The sequence below is a fragment of the Nipponia nippon genome, unplaced genomic scaffold, assembly GCF_047370975.1.
Source record: "Nipponia nippon isolate SJK-2023a ecotype South Korea unplaced genomic scaffold, ASM4737097v1 scaffold_2, whole genome shotgun sequence".
Classification (NCBI taxonomy): Eukaryota; Metazoa; Chordata; class Aves; order Pelecaniformes; family Threskiornithidae; genus Nipponia; species Nipponia nippon.
The window spans coordinates 128249747-128271124 of record NW_028262336.1 but is presented as its reverse complement, the minus strand read 5'-3'; the positions used below and the strand labels follow the sequence as shown (position 1 = coordinate 128271124).

Sequence of the window (21378 nt, the reverse complement as noted above, 5' to 3'; positions counted from 1 at the left end):
CGCGCGCGGCGTGACGCCGCGCCTGCGCGCAGCGGAGCGGCCGGCGGCGGCGCCGCGCAGGCGCAGAGGCGCGGGGGGGGGGGGGCGGGCAGGCAGGGGCGGCCTGCAGCGAGAGCAGGGCCTGTGTGCGTGTGCTCCGTTGCGTATATTTACCTTAAAAACGAACCTAGGGCGTAGAATGAGGTGGTAATCTTTGCATCTTGTCTCTTTTCTTCTGTTCTGCTTTTTAGGAAGGCGTCACTCCACAGCCCGGATGGATAATGAGAGAAACCACCAGGGTTTTAAGCAATAAAGTGATCAGGCAGGGAGTATACCTAGCGTGGTGGCTTTGCCAGGTCTGTCACGGGTAAAAATGAAAGAAAGCTTAGAAAAAAACAGGAAACTGGAGAGGTGGGAGAAGAAAAAGACTCGTTCGCCAAATGCGGTCTGCTGGTAGTTTGAGGGAGTAGACGCAGCAGCTGTGAAAGGTATAAATGTCAATGGCACATGATGATTGTTTCAGGTGTAATAATGCTATGGTGTAAGAATTCAGCTTTGATCCATCTTTTATATATCTTTAAAATCACATAACAGGCATCCTGATATGGTGCTTAGGGACATGGTTTAGAGGTGGACCAGGCAGTTAGGTTAACGGTTGGACTCGATGATCTCAGAGGTCCTTTCCAACATGAGCGATTCTATGATTTGTTGGGCTTTAGGAAGCATAATCCAAATATGTGAAATAGCCGAAGTATATGTGTTTTCAAAAAAGTGCATAATGGAAAAACAAAAAAAAAATTACTCATTTGATTCCTTCTGGCTGGCTTAAAACCTTCTAAACTTTTTTATTTAGTATGAGTAGGACAAAAGCTGTCTTTTCCACGAGGAAGCCTTGTCATCAAGTGCCCTTCAGACTTGGAGTCTCAGAACATATTTCATTGGAGTGATTTCAGTAACATCAATTTATTTGGTGTTAATTCTTTGCCAGAATTCTAACTCGGGCATGTAGCCGAGTTCATTCCTTTTAAGTTGTTTTGAGTAGTCATTTAAGCCAATGCTAAAGATAAGTTTAGCTGCACCTGGCTGCTTTCACTTTACTGGGCAGTCACCAACATTCATATACAGTGAACTGTATAAGGAAGTTAATCAGATGAGTAACCTTTTTTTAAATACGCTCATTTTCCGTTAGGTTAGATTTAATTCAGGTAACGGCCACCTGATTGCATAAATGTTCATGCTGGTGAAAGGGAACACAAAAAAGAGAGCAGGATCATTTTCAATTGCAGAAATAGTTTAGGAGCACGATTGCATAATGTTAGTGTGAATTTTAAAACACTTAAAACCTGTTTCAGTAGGAAAAAATACTTCTTCACCCTTAAATAATAAGAAAATTGTGAGTATCTTCTGCCCAAGATTGAAGGGCCTTGTCTCCTCCAAATTGATACACCAAACAAAAGTGCATGCATGCTGAAACTCCTTAGGGTTCTGAACGAGCAAAACCAGAACGTTATAAGGTCGGTATTAAAAAGATATTAACCATGGCACATATCTCTGAACTGCTGCTTCTGACTGAAGCTTCAGTTGATATTGTGTCATTTGAATCGCTGTACAAGCATGTTAGGGCTGTTATCTTCTCAATGTGTATATATTTGCATATGAGCTTTCCTAATGAAATGAATGCAATGACTTGTGCATAAAGTTAGCTTACTGAAGTCTGCTGGATGATGTTTTTTATGCGGAGACTCATTTTTAAGTGATTCCTATGTAATGGAAAGAAAATGAACTACATTATTTTCAAAACCCAACAATATTACGAGAAGCCCATTATTTTTAAAGAAAATTAGTTTACATTACTACTTAGTTGGAAATTCCAAAAATTAGCCTCTGTCATAGAGTACAGAAATCACCAAAACCTGTTTTTTCCTGCAGAGTAGCCTTTGAAGTGTACATACATAATTTGTATGCTGATGATTTTGTGTCTTAAATAATCCTCCAGATTATTCAAGTATTGCTCGCAATATATTTCCAAGTGTCTCTGTCTGTTGTCTGTTGACACTGAATAGGGATTATAGACTGTATTAGTAGTGCTGTACATATAATCTGTATTCTCTGGATAAATTATTCTTAAAGGAATTTTGTGTGTGCGCATGGATTTTTTAATTTCTTAATTTCTCCGCTGTGCCTTTAAGGTCAGCTGTATCTTAAATCCAGGGTTCTATATCACGTAATGGTGGTTGTAAAATAACCTCTTTAATGTACTTCTGGAAATGAACAGCATGTCTCTTTCCCAGGGTGAAAGTCAGTATGCCTTTATTTTCCGATTGTACTGTTTAGGTACGATTGTGTACTCCTGCAGGTTTCCTGCTATGAAAAGTTTATTCGCAAGAGAGTATTTGAAGTCTGAAATTCTTTCATGACTCTTACTGCTATTATATTCTCTTGCAAGTCATACATCTCCAATGTTGTTGGGATAACCTGTCTGTAAGAACTAAGTGGACATCAGGTTGATCCCGTAGAGGTATTTTTGTAGATCTGTATCCATGTTCCCTTTGAGACCTGCTGAAATTCGCAATGACGGGATGAAAAACAACTTGTTTATGGCCAGGGTTTGCCTACAGTTCTGCAGAACAGAAGGCAAAGGTGGGGAATAACTGTGTCTTGCACACCGTATGAGCGAGGACCTCTGAGACTATGTGAGTGCACACGGAACATGCGATACTAGTGACCAATATGCAACTTAACTCCGACCCTAAGTTGGAGTAATGCAGCATGCTGGCTCCTCCTTCAGGGTTATTTTTTTGCAGATGAAAGTTAGTGATGCCTGTGATGATATTCAAGGGTTATCAGACCAAATTCCTGTTGCATTTTCCTTATTTCACTGGGATCTTTTTTGGGTTTGGTTTGGTTTTTTTTAATGATTCTGATTCAAAGAATGCTGATTTTCATAAGTTTTGTATCAGGTCTTCAATATGAGGAAATCCAGAGGGCTGTTGGCTTTGCAACACTGTACTTTCATGCGAGGGTGTTGCTTGTGTCCAAATGACGTGGTTTTGTGCACAGGCACAGCTTTCCAAATGACCTGTACTAAGCGATTTATTCATAGCAGTCTGTATTCTGGCCTACAGCTGCTTCCCTCCCTGCGTAGGAAAGCAGCCTTCTAAATTGCAAACAACTGCTTTGAGTCCAGTCCTTGCTTCCACCTGAGCTGCTGCAGTTTCTGAAGCGTCCAGCCAGCCCAAGCAGATGGTTACAGCCTACCCTGCTGCTCTGTGGGCAGCACATGCTAACAGAAAGACAAAGACATTTATATCACCATGAAGGAGTTAAAGTGAGGGAATCTGAGCCATTTTTTATTTTCCCTATTTGCTTGCCCCGACCCAGGGGTGACAGGTTATCTTTATTTGTCTGCACGAGCCTTGCTAAACACCGGTGTTAAGACCAACATCTTGAAAAGTACATGAATTTTTCCCGAAGTTTCAGTGAAGGCTGCGCAGTGACGGAGATGCTACTGATGGTGGTTTGCAAACTCAGCACCAATTTGCTTTCCTTTTCTGTTGCTATTTTCACCCTGCAACAATACTGGATGTTTAAGTAAACTTTCGTTTACAAGGTGTTCCGGGATCAATAGAATGTCTTGAATTCAGGGCACAGAAAATGAATAGGATCCTTCAAAACGAGTTGGGCATAAAGAGTTTATAAATGATCGTATTGCTAGGAAAACCAAGGTCGGTGGTTGTCCAGATAAGCAAATGCCTAGTTTCAGTGGCCGTTAGGTTGTTACGATCGTTAACTGTTTATCCTGTTGTCTGTGGAGCTGCCTTTGTTGTCTGGTCTCCGGAGTGATGGAATACGTCCTTTACAGTTGATACGTTCACTTGCTTCCTCAGCATTTATATAGCCCATCTAGCCTTGTAAAAATCTTTAGGCCAAATTAGGAGCAAATCATTCATTGATGAGTTGTCTTGAACTTCCAAGCAATACACACTCTGTCGATGGCTTGGAAGTGCAACTGGAGGGAAAACGTGCAAGCTCCCCTAAAATACAACACAAATCAGGTCCTAGTGTGGCTGGATTCTGCTAAGTGCTAATCTGGGACGTGTTCTTCAAATTGTAGAAGTACACTAGAGTTACCAATGGTTTGTAATACGCGTATGTGACCATAGATAAGGACGCAACTTGCACAGCGTAGCGATAACTTTAATACTTTGCCTTATTCCCACGCTTTCTATTCTGAGAAGCGCCTTTGCTTCCTTCCCAGCAAGTTTATACATTCTTCACCAATACAGCGTGCTACAAAGGGGATGGAGGTTTGCATCTGCCTCCCTAGATTGCAGCGGGTACTGGCTTTAATTCGCTCTTCGGTATGCCGCAGAATGACACAATGAAGGTTTTTCTTCGTTATCTGAGGTTATATAATCAAGTTTTTGCCTCAGTGTAGTGAAGTGTTTAAATAGGTGCTCAGCTCGATGCACGGTGGCGTTTTGATGGATTTAAGCCTTGCTGAATTTGGGTACTTTCAGCATTGAAGCTCTTACGATTTGTAAAATAAATACATATTTTGAATATAACAGGTATTACTTACAATAGGGGGGGGGGAAATCTCTATTAACTGGGAACACAAAGCTATCTTCAGTGAAAGCAGTTGAAATATCTTTGTGGATTTAAATACAAATAGTCCTGGGTGACAATCTCTGTATCTGACAAGGCTGTATATAAAAGGCTTCTCTGGCAAGCTGCCAGCGCCTAAATGTTGCTGAGGCTTCTGCTCTTATCTTCACCAGGAGAAAAAATGTGACGGGGAAAGCGTTTGAGGAGGAAGAGAGAGTTTAGGAGTGGTCTGAGCGCAATAGAATTAAATTAAAATAGAGATGCTTCTGTCAGGAAAGCGTATCGAGTCACTGAATAACCTCTTAGGAGAAGTGGAAACTCCATTGGTTAGGCCATTTAACTTGGAAATAAAAAAAGGCCAAGACATTATTTAACTTCTGTTAGAATCCAGGCTATTTCTCTCCTATGCAAGACATGAAAGATACTTTAAACCATCTTTAAATTCCCTAAAAATTTAAATTACCTACAATGTTGCATTCATCTTAGTATAAAAGCGTAGTGGGTTTCTTACTTCTTTTCTCAGTTGCTGGCAGGCTGATATAAATAATATTTTTTTCCTTGATTTTCCAATTTTACTTTTGAAAATACCAACTCTTGGAAGCTGAAAATTCACCGTTTGTGGCAGAAAAGAGGCAGCTGCAGTAGCTGTGCATGGTTCTCGTTTAGTACCAAGCTGATGTGCCTCTCTTCTACCCTGGAGAGGCTGCTCTGAAGTAAAAGGATTATTTCAGAGTTTGTATCAATCAGGTTGTAGCGATGCAAGTGGAGATGCAGTTAATAATCCAGCGAGAACCGCAGCGAGGCTGCCGTGCTCGTTTCCTATGAGCCCCCGAAGAGCTGAGAAGCGCAGCTTTGTCCTGCTGACCTGGGCTGCATACAAATCACCTTCTCCACGTGAAAAAATCCCCGCTCCTCCCTTGGGCCAGCTCACCGCCGATGCTTCCAAGCTCCAGCTCATTGTCTTCCCTCTTCCGTTGTCTTGGGGGATAGAAGGAGGTGTGGTGCGACGTAGATTATTCTCTAAGTGCCCAGAAAGTTTAATTAATTAGACCAGTGCCTGTAATTGATGAGAATCATATTATTTAAGTTGATGGGGATCTGAGGATGTCAGGTCACAGAGAACTTAATACAAAGTAGGAGTGCTTGATGGTCACTATATTTCTTTCCCTTACTGGAAGGAGGAATAAATTTTGCTTCAATGCATATAGTTGAGGGAATTTTTAAAAAGAATACCCAGCAGTATGCTGTTATAAATAATAATGCGTGGCTTTTGTATATCACCGTCTGTCATTAGTTTTTAAAATGCTTTATAAACATGGAAAACGGAGGCAGAAGAGAGGTGATACAACTCATCTGGGGTTGCTCAGTAGGTCACCGTCAGATGAAGAATCCTGCAGGTCCTGATGAGTCCCAGTTTCATCTCTGCTGGCTGTAACAGGAAAGCTAAGGGTGAGCCGTTCTTAACACATTTAGAGCTATGGCACCAGCCTAATATCACCAAGCTACAAAAATTCAGTGATTTAACTGCTTGAAGCTGGTTTAATGATGTGAGTTCTTAGCTTGCCTCAACTGCAAAATAAAATGGATTATTACAAATTACTTTTACCTTGTGGTTTTTTTACACTTTTGAGCATTGCCTCCTTAGGAAACAACGAAAAGTTGCTGCTATCGGCAAGTTTCTCTCTTGTTTTGCTTTCTGAACAGTCAAAGTGCTCTGTAATTTTGGGCTTTCTTAACTGATGACTCAGAGCCCGAGGATGTAGGTAATGAGAACTAAGAAAGTGATTAATGTCTGGAAGGCAACTAAGGCTAGAAAAAAATGCTGGCATTTTCACATTTGGCGTTTTCCTCCTTCACCCACAATGAATTTGTTTATTTTACATGAATTTACTGAGAAAATTTCACCTGTGGGACACTTACTCGTTTTTCTGTATTAATGAAGTAAGCCTAAACCATATTGTCTTTATTTTCTTTTTTTTTAGTATATAACTGGAACACTCTTGACATTTTGTTCATCAGACAGAAAGAAATGCTGTCAAGCCTCAGCCTCCTTCGGGTGACCTCCCTGGATTAGGCTAGAAGATCCAAGCTGGCTGCGTGCCGTCATTCTGAGTGCAGATAACCTTAATTTAATCTGCTGGAAAGATCCGTGCTGCTCCTGGGACCGGTTAGGGCTTCGTGACTCCAGAAGACCCTCCTGACCAAAGCCTGCTGGGCTCAGCGGTAGCTCTGGTGCATCCCCTGGGACTCATCTCCGCTTCTCTGCAGGGACAACCTTGGTGGATCCATCCCGGTTGATCAACCACTGCAGAGCTCTGGCCTTGCTTCAGGTTACTTACACTTTTCAACACTCATTATTTATGTGGTTTGGGGTTTTTCTTCTTTCTTCATGGTATCTCAGCCCTCCCGTTTTTATGGGTAATAGAGAATTGATCGTAGGTTAATCTGAAGTAAATGGCAACGGTGCTGCCAGAACTACAAGCGGACTTTGGACTTTCTGGACCTCTCTCGCATGTTTCCGAGTCTGGGTCTTCATCCTTAATAAAAATAAGAAGTATTCTGGGAAATCATCTTACGACATCTGCAGAAACGCAGCAATCGCAGCTTCAGACACTTCACCCATAACCAGCTCATTTTTTACATCTCTCTTCTGTCTGCTGAAGGAAATGAAGCGTATGCCATTTTCTTGAGTACATACATATGCATGTGCGTGAGTGTCAGTGTGCGTCTGTCCACCTCGCCCATAATAACTTTTGATCCCGTTGGCTAGTTTCATCCACATTTGAAAAAAAAAAAACCTAAAGATCTAAAAAAAATACCAAATTGATCTAATTTTTGATGACTATAGCTGCTGAGCAAGGCTGAGAAAATGTATCAGCTCTCTCCAAGCGGAGATTTCACTGGAGAGCGTGTATGAGAGCACACAAACTCAAAACATTCAGCTAAAATCTGCTCCTTAGTGGACAAATTTTCTTAAAAAAAAGAGGGTTTGGTAGTTTCTTGCTCACGGAATGATTTATTCTACAAATATAAGGGTCAGCTCTTAAACACCTCAGATGTGATAAACCTGATCCTCTGCTGGAGCATCGCAGCTACAGCTGACGAATAAACCTGAAAAAGGTTATTTTATTCCGGGAAGCAGCGAGGCTGTCCTGCCTGTTCCTATTGACCAGAGTAATCCACCTAAAAGACACATTTGCAGACCGGTTTGCAGTGGCGTCTCTGACCTGCAAAGGAAAACTTCAACTTCTGGCACTAACCTGGTCTGCATCTCCCTCAGTTTTGTGCAAAGCTGAGGACGTTTATTTTTATTAGGTTGTATGACGCAGAGATGATGCTACTTGCCTTCAGCTGGTTCTTGTTTAGGAAGGCATTAAAAAAGAAGGAAAATTGTTCTAACTTTCCTTTACTGTTCAGCTTAATTGTTTTCAAGTACTTGAGATTTACACCGCTGTGAAGAGCAATGGGAAATTGGAAGTGAGAAAATGCTCATCAATGATCGCAGGGAAGAAACATTTTTATCTGTAGTTAGGTGGAAATTACAGCACTTGGAGATCGGGAAATAGGTGTTGCGATTCAGCACATACCATCCATCCGCCTTGTCTTCGCCTCAGCGAACGTCCAGCTGTTTCTGACATTTTGAAAGCAAACTATAAAATGAGATTTTCTGGGAGAGAGCAGAACAAGGAGGAGCTCTGCCCTCCTCTTCATCAAACTGTCCGGCCCCAGGGCGCCCGTTCGCTTTGCAAAATCAGAAAGCGTGCGAGATGAAGCGTGGAAAACAAGCGCCTGCAGCAAAAATGAAGCCCTGTGAGATGGAGACCTGATAGCAGAAGCTCATCCTGAAGGGGCTTTACTGTGATTTTCCAGCGGTTGCCTTGCAGACAGTTTTATGGAGCAGATTTTTTTTTTGCTTTCTCGCAGCAAGACGCAGCCACAGACAGATAGGTGCATTGTTTTTAAGCTTCGGCTGCACCCCCGAGATATTTTCTTTTCTATTTCTAATCTGATCTAAGGACTCTAAAAGAGATAAAATTAGTGCTTTTCTTGGAAATCTGCAGGAAAAAGTTATAATCACTGCTCTATATAAAAGAGCTGCCAGGCCCAGGGCTCCGAAATGGGTGCTGGTGGTTTTGGGGAGTAGGTGGTTGCTCTGCTCCGCGGTGAATTGCCGCAAGGAGCAAAAACAAACAAAAAAAAAAGCCCAGACCGGTTGTGGATGTGTCTTGAGGGCGTGGATTTTATGACCTTATTGTTTGCACAGAAGCGTGGTGACTACAGCCCTGTAACCCGTGCCGGTTTGAAGTCAGAAAGCTGGAAACGGCCAAATGACGTCAGGGCTGATGTCACCTTGGCCAGATTTCTTTGCAGAAGCGGCGGTCAGCCGTTAATGCCTAAAGTTTAGGGGTACGTGGGCTGCGTTTAAACCACGCCGCGCTTGCAGCTGGTCCGCCCCGGCCCCGGGCGGACAACGCGCGAGGTTGTTTGTCCCCTCTCGCCGCCCGTACGCGGCCGCCGGGCCATGGCGGGACGGCCGGCGCCGCTTCCCACCGCGTCGACAAACGCCGAGAGGACTACAGCTCCCAGGCGCGCCCTGCGCCGCCGCGCATGCGCGACGCTCTCCCCCCGCGCCATCTTGGCACCCGCTTCTTCCATCTCCTCACCCGCCGCGGGTGGTGGCCGGGGAGGGCGGGGACTACAACTCCCGGCGTGCACCGCGGCGGCCGCGCATGGGCAGTGCCTCCCGCCGCCATCTTGGCCCGGGGAAGCGCTGCCGCCGCCGCCGCCACTAAACAAACCCGAGAGCGGCACCGGGGGGGAGGAGGGGCCCTGCCGCCGAGGAGCCTTTCGATGTGCCGGGCACGGCCGGGCAGGTGGGTCCCGCTCCCCGGCAGCGTCCGCCGTGCCTCCCCGCCTCGCCTGGGGCGCTTCCCCTCGGGGAGAGGGGCAGCTCCCCCTTCCCTGGACGGCGGGGACCCGCCGTCTCCTCACGGGCCCGGGCCCGCGCCCCGTCCCCCGCCTGCAGGCCGCCGGCGCTGCCCCTCCGCGGGGAAGCGGCCGCCGCCCGCTCCCTCCCTGACGCCGGCGGGGGCCTCGGGGGCGGCTGCGCCTCGAAGCCGGGGGGGACCCGGCGCCGCTGGCTCCCGCCGGTCCCCGCTCTCCCCCCGCACCGAGGGCCGGGGGAGTCCCCGGGTGGCGGCTGCCGCCTCCGGGCGCCCTTGTGGGAGATCCTCCCTCCCTCCCTCCTTCCAGCCCCGCTTTGGAAGGTGCGACGGCGCCGGGGCTTTTGTTCCCGGTGCTCACCCCCCACCCCCGCCGTCTTCCCTGCCCGGGGAGCGCGGCGCGGCCGCGGGCTGCCACACACCGACTCGCCCCGCTCGCCTCCGGCTCCTCTTTTTTTTATTTTTATTTTTTTTTTCTCCCCTTATTATCCTCCTTGCAACGGGGAGATGCTCCCTCCTTCCCCGCCACCCCCGGAATCTCGCCGCGATGCGATCGGGCGAGGGGGTGTTCCCGTGTTTGGGTTTTTTTGGGGGCTGGTGTCGGTACGTGGAAAGCAAATTTTCACGGTGTTTTTGCCATTCTGTCATATAATAGGCTAGTGCTAAAATGCGTTCCCCGGGGGGAAGGGGGGCGTGCGGTTAGCTGGAAGAGTTCTTATAATAGGTGCTCTGTGCATAAAGAGAGGGAGGAGACTTGAACATTAATTCGGAGAGCGTTTCAGCATGAAAAAAGGCTTGGGAAGGAGATAGGAAACTCGGTAAAAAGGCTTGGGTGATGGATCTGAGCAAGAGAGTATAGGAAGTCCGTGCCCTTGTGAAACTGCTGAATTCCTGCATGGCAAAGCAAGCCATTACAAAGGTTGGAGCAGGGATGGGAGCGAACCTGTCGGTGGAGTTGGGAGCAGGCTGAGGAGAGTCTACATTAATCGGCTTGGGAAATCAATAAATGATGGATTTGCACTTACTGCATTTATGTTCCTTTTTCAGCGAGGCTGAGCTCTGTGGGAGCACAAACACAAGGGAAAGATGCCTGTGGTGTGGCCAACTCTTCTGGATCTCAGCAGAGATGAATGCAAGAGGATCCTTCGCAAACTGGGTACAGTAAGATACAATTTGTGGGTCTGTATGTTTGCCCTTTTAAGATTTGCCTGCCTGCTGCTTCCATGAAATACTTTAATATGTCTACAGGCAACTTACAAGTCATTTCCTGCATTTTGCATGTGTCATTGGTTTGACAGCCCTGGCTTAAAGTGATGTTTGGCAGATGCTCTCTGCCTGAGCAAAATGAATAGAGCAGAATTGTTTTGGTTTGGTAGAACCATGGATGTCCTGGTCCATCTCTGCCTCGATCTTGCAGTGTTGCATTGCTGTTCTTTTTACGACTATTAACATGCAACAGGATACTCTGTGAGGGGAGTGTCTTCGTTTGTCTTTCAGTTCTGTATTAGGCACCTTTCTGTACCAAAAAAATCATGGAACCCTGGTTTAATTGACACGGTGGGACCGAGTTCAAGTACTAAAGGTATTATTGTAAAGACTTGAAACAGGAGAAGAAAAAAATTGTGACGGTCTGTGATTTGCAGTTACTCAGATTATCAGGGAAGTGTGAAAACAATGTTCTTTTTTAACTGTCATAACAACAGGAGCTTTTTGCATTGTTTCAAATGTCTATGAATATCTGAAACCCCCTGCCTAACAGATATATTTTGGGAGATTTTTTTGTGCTCTGTCCTTGTAAATACATGTGTACAAGGAGATGTGCTTTTGTATTTTGGAAGGTAATAAAAATATTTGCTCTTTCCTCACATCCACTGTTGGCTGCCACAGGAGAGAGAATCCTTTGTTAGACACTGATTTGATCTTGCACAGTCGTTTTTGAGTTCTTAGAGCTGAATTTCTTTTTATTTAGTTAAGGATTTTTTTGCGAGTTAAATGATGGGTAGAATTAGAAGGGAAAAAACCCTTAGATTTCTTTTCAGACTTTCTTCTGAGGAGCATAATCTAAGAGATGATGTCAGGAAGAAAGTTGAGACTGCCTCTAACTTCCTGTGACAGTCAAATCACAGCTTTTCTTGTTCTCATTTTACTTGAATGTTAAAAGATGAAGTGCTGTACTTCTTAACTGTGCCAAGCTTCTCGTACATCATGAAGCCATCCACTTTATTTTCTGAGAGTTGAGAATTTATTTTCCCTCGCTTTGCTCTTTTTATTTCATTTCTTGGGAATCTGGGATTTGTGTTCTGTTGAAAACAGACATTGACGCAGATGTCGCGCGCAACATTGCAACGAAGCTGTACATCCATTAAGGTGACAGCCCTAGGTCTTAAGCGAGGCTCAAGAAGTATGAAAACTAGGAGAAAGTGCAGGATGCCGAAAGATTTGGACTGGATCTGTGCTACTAAATTTTGTTAACGTAGCTCTGCTGGCTAGGAGCGTGGAAAAAAAAAAAAAAACAGACTTCCCAGCCCAGCTGATGGCGGTGTGCTGGCAGAGCCCTGCTGGTGCAGCTGAGCCAAACAGAACTGCAGCTACACCTCCTTCAATGACATAACCTAGGCTGACAGGAAAAAAAAAATTTAAAAAAAAATTTTTTTTTTTTTTTTTTTGCTGGCATGAGCTGTGTCCCCACAAGGGGGCCCTGCCAGTAACAGAGGATCAGAGCCTGGAGCAGCCGTGTCTCTTCTAGGGTAGAGAAGCTCTTGGTTTAAATAGAGGCACCACAAGACTGGAGGGGGAAAGAGCATGGGCAGTGGGAGCGAATAGCTGTCTAACAGTCATATCCAGCAATATTCATCGGCTTTATAGAGTCCTGCTTTTCCATCTCTCAGCCCCATATCTTATTTGGTTGACCATTCAGCAGTAGTGGGGTGATCTGTAACGAGTGAAATGCAGTGGTGTAGGTGAGGCTGAAATGCACCCTGAGGTGTGCAATACCTAGTGTTCTGCAGCGTTCGTGGCTTATAACTGAATAAAGGGATGATGGTAGCGCCTTACACTTGAAATGATGGTATTTATTTGTGAAACCTCTTTTGGCAGTTTGATGTGTTTCGTGTTGGAAAGAGAGCGCACCAGTTAGCGATTGCTATGTAGACGTAAGGGTGAGGAAGCTAGTTATAGCTGTTCTGTAATCTTTACTAGCTTCTAAAAAGCTAGAATGTGCCTTTTAAAAGCTCCAGTGTAGACGATCTCTATTAAAAATGCAGAAAGGGGAAAAAAAATTATCCTTGCTGAATAATTATACGGTTGTATGTGAGAATTACTTTATGTTGTTAACAGAGGAAAATAATTAGTATCTTAAATATTGTAACATGGTTGTCTAAATAAATGTTGATATTAGTAATAACCATTGCATTAATTAGCAAATGTTTTATAACTGAAGCTGTAAATGCTTCTGTAGGTCACTCAGCATCCCTGTGCAGGCTGCATAGTTAAGCAAAGCAACTCTGCTTTGTGTTTTGTCTGCTTAATCAGGACAGGAGAGCAGGACTTCTTTTCAGCACAATTCCTTGATTTGATTTGTAAATTAGCTCTTTGGAATCCTAATCTGAAAGCTTTTCAGAATAGCATCAGTCTTTCTTTTGCAGCAAACTTGAGAGGTGTTAGGTTTTGGCCTGCCCCTTTTATTCTTGCTTTTGGTTAACTGGGATCTGTTGTGGGGTTGGTTTGGTTGGCTGCTGAAAGGCACCTACGTAAATATGGAAAGAATTGGTATTTCTGGTTTAAAGCAAGAGTTTCAGTAACCTGAAGTTTTCAGTTGCCTTAAACTGTGCTAAGCTTAGAATAGCAAGTCATTCTTTGGCAAATTAGCAGACTCCATTATTTGCGTTAGGTGTATTTTCACCCTGCTTAGAAGGACAAAATTCAGAAGCTTCAGTAGCCTTTAACTATTCTATTTTTTAAAAACACTGGTGGCATGACATTTACGTAGGTCACCTGGAATTATAAATTTATGTTAAATTGGAGTTGTGTTTTTGTGAGTTAATCTTTGTGATGGCCCTACATTTAAGAACAGCTGGATTGTTTCTTTTGTGTTGAGCAGGTTTAATTCAGTGCGTTACGTTCTTTTCAGATTCAAGCAGTTGTACCTATCAAGTAAATGGGCATAAAAGATTACGATGATCGTATTTAACAAACCAGAGCTGATGTTCTCTGTGCTAATTGGACTAAATGTGCTAAATGACTCTGTGCTAAATGGACTTGGCAGTGATAGGTTAACCGTTGGACTCGATGATCTTAAGGGTCTTTTCCAACCTTGACGATTCTGTGACTCTATGATTCTATGAATTAAGGAAAAGCATTAGGAAAAAATCAGTTGCTCTTTTGATAGTGTATTTCTTTTTCAAGCCAAGCTTTTCCATGGAACTTTTAATAATGGTATGTTTTAAAGATTTTTCTTCTCCCATTTCTAGAGAATTCTGAGCTACTCTCCAAATTTGGGGACTGTTTCTTCAAGCTTTCTGGCTGAACTATCAGCTCAGAGAAAGCTTGAAATATTCAGTTGGGTTTATAAACTAGATAATTCTCCATGGTGGTACAATTGTTTCATAGAAAAGCTGTGTGCTGCAGAGTAATTGACTGAGAGAGTTCTACATCATCAATCTCTTTTGAAAAACACTAAATAATTGAAAGGCATGTTCCTTTTAATGATTTTGAAAATTAATAGAATACTGTCAGTAATACTGGAAATAACTTTTTTTTTTTTCCTTTGCTGTGAGCATTAAATAGAAATACTGTTTGCTCTAATTCTTCAGAACTGGAGGCATATGCAGGTGTCATCAGTGCCTTACGTGCACAGGGAGACCTTACGAAAGAGAAGAAGGATCTTCTTGGAGAACTCTCTAAAGTGCTTAGGTAACCCTGACCTTTTTAAAATAAGAACTGATGACCTGTTTTCTTTTAAGGTATCGCGTGCTTTTTCTATCACCAGTATCACAAAGCAAATCTTAAATTAGAGAAGTGATTCTCCATCTTGTGGAGGTTTGATTCCTATCCTGCTTGGAGTTTTTTTTAGTAAGGAAAACAACTGTGCTTCTGTGGTTGGAGCTTTACTGTTCTGGTGTTTTAGGAGATAACGAGTGTTAGAACCCTTGCAGCTAACTCAGGAGTGTACGCTAGCTTGGAGTTTTCGTCAAGGTAGGACTTCAAGGTCTTTGAGCCAAAGTTGCCTCAAGAAAGAACGCTGCATGTTCTGTGCAAATTTTTCTACTGTGTGTTTTAAATTTATTGCTCTCATTAGGGGGTTGGATTCTAGCTGTTTTGCAGGGGTACCCTGTGAACAGTAATGTTCTTTTTATTCTTCAGTAATATTTTTGAACAATAATACATTCGTTCTTTCTCACTGTGATAGAAAACGTTAAGTGACAATCTCTTAAATGTAAATGCCTGTTCCCTTTTGTCTCTTGAGCGGATTATTCATAAGTTTCATTTTAGCTAGAAGTTTTAGATAAATGTTCATGTCTCCATCTGACTAAAATATATTGCTATTTTCTTTAATAGTATTTCAACGGAGCGACATCGTGCTGAAGTTCGGAGAGCAGTAAATGATGAACGACTAACGACTATTGCACACAAGTAAGTTATAGGTAATTTTCTGCGTGATTTCCACAGGTACCATTTGGAAAATCTGTTTTGCCTTAACTGAATGATAGAACTTTGAAGACTGATGGTGTTCTAAAGAACAGTCGTTAAAACAGTGTATGGATGAAGGAATTACTGTATCAGATTTACATCAGGGAACTAGAAGCAGTTATTTAGTACTCTCGCATTCTGGATCTGAAGGCATCCCATTCACTGTACAAGTACAATATAAGAAACAGTCTTTTGTCATGAAGAGCTTTCTGTAAGATAGACCAGAAGAAACAGAGAGTAGAGAAAATAGGGGTATCATAACCAGGATAAGTGTTTGCTGTATTATTTTTTGTTTTAACTTTAATTTTATCTAAATCTGGAATGGTTGTATTGAGAGGGACTTAACTATGTGGAAAGCCAACGGGAGGGAAAGAGGTGGCAGAGATTGGTGGAAAACAGTGTATCAGCACAGAGGGGAACAAAATGGTCAGAGTAAAAAAAACTGCAGCAAGCTAACGGATGACATCAGTGTCCACTGTTCTCTGCTTGATGCAGCTGCTGTGCTGGCATCAACTGGGCTGGTTCCTCCTTGCGTTTGCTTTCGCAAGCTGCACATGATTTTGAGAGGTGGAGAGGAGCAAGAGGGCAAGTGCTTACGTATTTTTGATAGTTACCTAACAGTCTTACTGTTAAGAGCTGGATTGTAAGTGTCTGTATTTTTCTTTATTTTTCTGTGTTATAAGCATTGATTTTTAAGTTTGACTCCTGTAGCTTAGGTGTTACGGGGAGGAAAAAAATGAAATGATACAAATAGCAGGCCATGTGGAGTTAGCAATTTCTGATCCGAGACTCGCCAAAATCGGCATGCTGTTTTAGTGCTGCAGAAGGACATTTAACATTTTAGTGTTTTAATGTTCAAGTTTACAGGGTTAGAAATAGGCTGTTTACAAAACAAAAGCCACCAAGTTCCTTACACTTCTTTAAAGAAAGGGGAGGGAAAAAAAAAGAAAAATAAGCATTTAATTGTCAAATCAGGATTCTTTTCTTGAATCAAGTTTCCTTTTTAAGTAGTAGCTCTCTTTCTAGCACTTCACAGAACAAGCACAAAGTTTGTCCTGAGATGTTGAACTTCAAACGGATGAGATATTATAATCCAGACAAGGTGCAATTGTGAAGTGCTGCATCTCTTTATTTTTCCTGTGATAATTCTTTGCAAGTGATGGTTGGTAATATAGTATTTGACTTAAATAATTCTCTAACTCATTAGGAAAGCTGACTTTGCTAGCTTTGCTATATGCAACATTTGTAGTCTTATTTTTGATTTCAAAAATGTCTTTTTACCTCAGCTGATGTAGCTCTGCTTATACTGTATGAATATGTAAGAAGAACGCTGAAGCGTATCAGGATTTAACGACAGAGCAGATCCTCTGCATTTTACTAACTAATTTGTGGTACCTTTTGCTGCAACTTGCTTGTAATAGTTCACGTGAGAAGTTGTTTTTCAGAATATATTAATACATTAAATGGGTTGATTTGCTTAAGAACGTAACAGCATTGAAAAATAATTTGCCATTTTAGTTTTGCTGATTTGACAAATGACTTATGTAAAACAGTCATAAACAGAAACAGTTCTCCATCTAGATAAGAACAACATTTTTTGGAACTGTTCTAGTTTGTGTTTAAGTACTAAGGTTAAGAGAAAATGAGAGCAGCAGACTGGTTTCTGTTGAGGAAGATGCATGGGGTGTATTTAAATCATTTAATGTTCTGTTATCTTGTTTGGGACTCCTTTAAGTGTGAGAAACTTGCCTCTTCAGGTAAAACAAGATTTGCGTTAGAAGCCAAGAGTTTTTCCCTGTAACATAATCAATTTCAGTAGTCTTATGAAGTCTATTGGATGTCTAGGTATTTTTGTCATCCAGAACTAGAGAGTGTACCAACTCTACCTGAACAGTAGCTAATCTAATATGGGGGTTTTGAATGTGCTACCCACAGACCTCTGGCCCTTTAAGGGCTCTGTAAAACAAAACAGTAAAAGAAGCGGCAACGCTTAAATTTTCTATGGGAGGATTTCTACATCAGGTGGGAAAAATGTAAGGGCTTTCACGAAATGAAGAAAGTTGAAGATTATTGCTCTAGTATGTCTTTAGAAATTGCCTTTTAGACTTTCACTGTTGAAAAAAGGCACTTAAATAAGAGTACTGAGCATTTTGCAAACTCAGCAGAATACTTACAGAATGTGCATTTCTGTTTAGTATGTCTGGACCAAATAGCTCTTCCGAATGGTCTATAGAAGGTCGTCGACTGGTGCCGCTGATGCCACGGCTGGTTCCACAAACAGCTTTTACTGTTACCGCTAATGCTGTTGCCAATGCAGCTGTTCAGCACAACGCATCTCTTCCAGTTCCTGCAGAAACTGGAAACAAAGAAGGTGAGAGAAAGCTGGGATTCTACTGAAGTCTATGGGAATATAAAAATAATGTTGCAGTATAAATTGTTAACTTAGATTTTAAGTGTTAGATATTAAAAAAAAATCTGGATCATTCTTATTGCACAGTATTCATAGAAATATGAAAAAAATCTTTTTTTTAAAGATGCCTTTGCAGCATCTGCAGCGTAAATCTGACAGCTTTGTGTTAGTGAGCACGCTAGCAACTGAAATTAAAAAAAAAAATGAATTGCCAGGAAATGAGGGGGAAATACACTGATTAACTTGTTAAGTTCTGTAAACTATAAAAACTTGGACCGATGGCTTAAGATTTTGTAAAGTTCTGTAAGTGATGAAAGATGTTTCAGAACATTTTAGTGTAAGAATGCAAGTAGGTTTTGGTGAAAGTCAAAAAAATTTTGTTGGTTTTCTTTTTGTGGGTTTTTTTTGTTGGGTTTTTTTTTAACTTCAGACTAAACATACCAAGGTAACAAGTTAAAAGATTGCTTTCTGCTTTCCCTATGCCTTTTAAATAATGCTAGTACACATTCCATCTAACTTGGCTGAATAGGCTCAAATTATAACTATATATACTATATAAATTATAAACTATATAAGCTAGAGAATGTGTAACACTTCTTGAAATAGACTGTTTCATTCTGGTTTTGTGAGAAATACTGGATCATTGTACTATTACTTCTAAGCAACAGTTTAAAAAAGCCGATTAGCAAAATGAGTTGTTCATTACTGAAGGAATATTTCTGGTTTCTTCAACTGATGTAGCATTGAGGAGAGGCACTAGCTATTTTCTGTCCGTTACCAGTCTAGATATGGTCATTTACAGAAAAGCAAAAAGATCAAAATACTGAATTAATGCTAAAATGAAAAATAACAAATTGTAAAGTAAAACATCAGGTTAATACGAATTAAAAAATCTAGAATCGGCAGCACAGATTTCTGGGGATGGGAGGAGGGGAGGTTAGATTTCTATGGTGTCTTCGAAGGCCATTAATTCCATGGCCATGCTTAGGTCAAACTGGGGAATATTCAACAGTAACAGGTTTGCAGAGGCAAAGATGTGGATAATGACCCAATAAGCCTTTGGCTTCCATTTCGGTTGTTAAAATAGTGATAGAATAATGGGATTCTGCACTTCAGTTATATGGAAGGTGTCTTTTCTCCTCTTCAGTGGTGGTTTGCTATTCCTACACAAGTACCACTTCAACCCCAACATCTACCCCTGTTCCAAGTGGCAGTGTAGCAACAGTGAAGTCCCCCAGACCTGCCAGTCCAGCCTCCAATGTAGTCGTCTTGCCAAGTGGAAGTACTGTTTACGTCAAAAGTAAGTGATACTAGCAACTGATTAACAAAAGGGAAAGAAAGGAGGGACAGTCTTGTGGCTGAAGCATGGACTGAGTTAAACGCTCTGACCTTGGGCAAGTCATGCAATGCCTTTATGCCTTCGTTTAGTCTAAAGAATGAATTTATTGCTTCCCTTTTTCAGAGAAATTGTGTTCAGGATAAATCCACTCACTGAAAAATGCTGCAGGGAGCAGTAATGGCAAGGACAACAAGAGTGAAAAGTATTCTGAAAATAAAATATAGGAATTGCTGTATATCAGTGGATTTCTAATCCAGCTTGTTCAGAACTTGTCTTTGAGGTGGCTCTGCTGGTTGCTTCTCTGCAGAGGACTTCCCTCTTCCTTCTGCTTAAATAATGCATAGTAGTCACTTCTTTGAGTTAGAAAAGGTCCCTCCTTTCCGCTTTCAGAGTTGACCTAGGCTTTTTTAGAATACAGTAGTTTGGCAAGCATTTATATGCTTACATTAACTATGTCTGACCATTTTGTGACTTACTTGGAAGGGAATCTTAGTGAGGCTTGCATTCCTGGGCAACTGTGAAAACTTCATATGAAATCCCACCAGATACCGACCCTTATGTATTTAAATTTGAAAATCCAGGGCATAATGTCTAGAAACAGTCTTTTTTCTTGTCACCCCACCCCTTCTTTCTTTGGCTAATAAGTCACTCATTCTAAAAGCAGAATACATCCTCATACTTATGCCCAGCTCATCAAAGGTAGCTTTATTTAACTAATAATTAAAAATGTTTCCTTCTGTTCTTATTTGGTGTCTATCAAAATGCAGGTGACAAATAAAGATTAATAGTGAAGTTGATAAGTGCTATTTTTATGCTTGCTGTGGATACCTTTAATATTTTAAAAATTATTTTAATCTTTATGCTATATGTGCATGTTTGTATAAACTTCTAGCTAGTCAGAAATTTCATGTTGTACATAAATATAATGTTACCTGCAAGCCACCATCTTTAATGGCTATATCAGCCCACGGAACCCATTACATTAAGTTTTAAATTTTTTCATTTTTCTGATTTAATGCACTAATCACTCAGCTTTAGTTTAAAGATTCAGGGCAAAATGTTCTTAACCTCTTAAAAATTTAATTTGGACCTCTGTTGAATTATTACATGGTAATGAGTATAAAACCAGTCTAGACACACAATAGAGGGATAAAAGGTTCTCGTTTTTATTCCATCCACCCCTAGATTTCATTTTTTCTCCACTTCGCATGCTTCATTTTGTTCTTTTTTTTTGTTGTTGTTAAGGAATCGCGTGTCTTTCAGAATGTGTTATATCATTCACGTTAGCTCTAACAAACCTGCTTAAGAGCAAGCTCAGGAGGCCTGAGTTATAGTTCTGACTGCACCACTGATCTGTTGTGTGACCTCATCCAAGTCACAGTCTGATTGAGCCATTAACCCCTCTGTGCCTCTGCTTCCTTGCTTGTCAAGTATGAATTATAGTCGAGCTGTATTACCTTTCAGCTAAATGCTTGTGGAAAACTTTGTGCAAATGCAATTTCTAACATGAGATTATAGGGATAACGTTCTTGGAGAAACCCAGCAGTGAAAACAGGAGATGAAATGAGCTGTACTTAACATAAAATAATGTTCTGCTAGTTACTTGCTTACTTCTGTGTTGGTTTGTTGTTTTTTTGTTGGGTTTTTTTTTTTTTTGTGGATGAGGACTACAAACAAATAGCTTTCTCTTCAGTATTTCTTGGTGACCCACCAAAATAACAGCCGTGTCCTAACATCCTAGCTGCATGTGGATTTTTGATTCAAATGGATTCTGAGATTCTGAAATTCCTGCACATTTTCAACATGATTAGTGACCTCACAGTTATAAGTTTGCGTAGTGCACTCACAGTAACACTTAAAAGCCTATTCATGATAGACGTTAAAGTCCTGTAACCAAATCTCTGCTTTATAGATGGAGATCACCACTAGGCTTGTTCAGGGCCATAAAGTAAATTGTTGATTAGAGCTTTGAAATCCGGACTGGTAGATCCACGCTTCATCTGTACTGCTACAGCCAGCTAAAACTGTTTTTTGGAGTTCAAAGCAAACCTAAAATAGAGCCTTTGCTTCTCTTCTCCGGTTCAGTTTCCCATCTTTGTGTGGATACAACTGTCAGCCTTCTGAAGTGTACCTGCAAATGAGCTGGTACTCGTACCAGGAGAGAATCCCACTTTTCAGAAATCACTTGCTGTGCTGCTGAGCACTTTCTTGTCCATGTTAATTCCTGCATCTTCAATTTTCGAATGCCAGAATATTTAGTTATTTTAATTAGAGATTGACTGTGATTAGATCTTGACCCTAATTAGAGACTGACTGCCAACCAGGTTTCCTTGGGTTACCAGCAAGACTGCTTTTTGCCGTGACAGCATTTTTTTGTCTTTAAGCCCCAGGCATACAGACCAATCTTCAGT

At 41.7% G+C, this 21378-nt stretch overlaps 1 protein-coding gene across 24 annotated transcripts in view; it reads left to right on the top strand.

Annotated features, from left to right (window-relative positions):
- Window positions 1–21378, top strand: part of EMSY (EMSY transcriptional repressor, BRCA2 interacting) — a 63787-nt gene that overhangs the window by 562 nt on the left and 41847 nt on the right. For 13 of the 24 annotated variants that reach the window (XR_015705168.1, XR_015705167.1, XR_015705166.1 and 10 more), the window contains exons 2-9: window positions 231–467; window positions 6570–9461; window positions 10578–10686; window positions 11028–11112; window positions 14342–14441; window positions 15087–15161; window positions 17414–17589; window positions 18776–18928. Coding sequence is in view for 21 of the 24 variants with exons in the window: in XM_087759335.1 (XP_087615461.1) it covers window positions 9196–9461; window positions 10578–10686; window positions 11028–11112; window positions 14342–14441; window positions 15087–15161; window positions 17414–17589; window positions 18776–18928 (964 nt within the window). In the remaining 3 variants the exon portion in view is untranslated. Of the gene's footprint in view, window positions 1–230; window positions 468–5881; window positions 6037–6569; window positions 9462–10577; window positions 10692–11027; window positions 11113–14341; window positions 14442–15086; window positions 15162–17413; window positions 17590–18775; window positions 18929–21378 lie in introns of those variants that run through there. The other 11 variants (XM_087759340.1, XM_087759339.1, XM_087759338.1 and 8 more) reach the window with 8 other exon arrangements.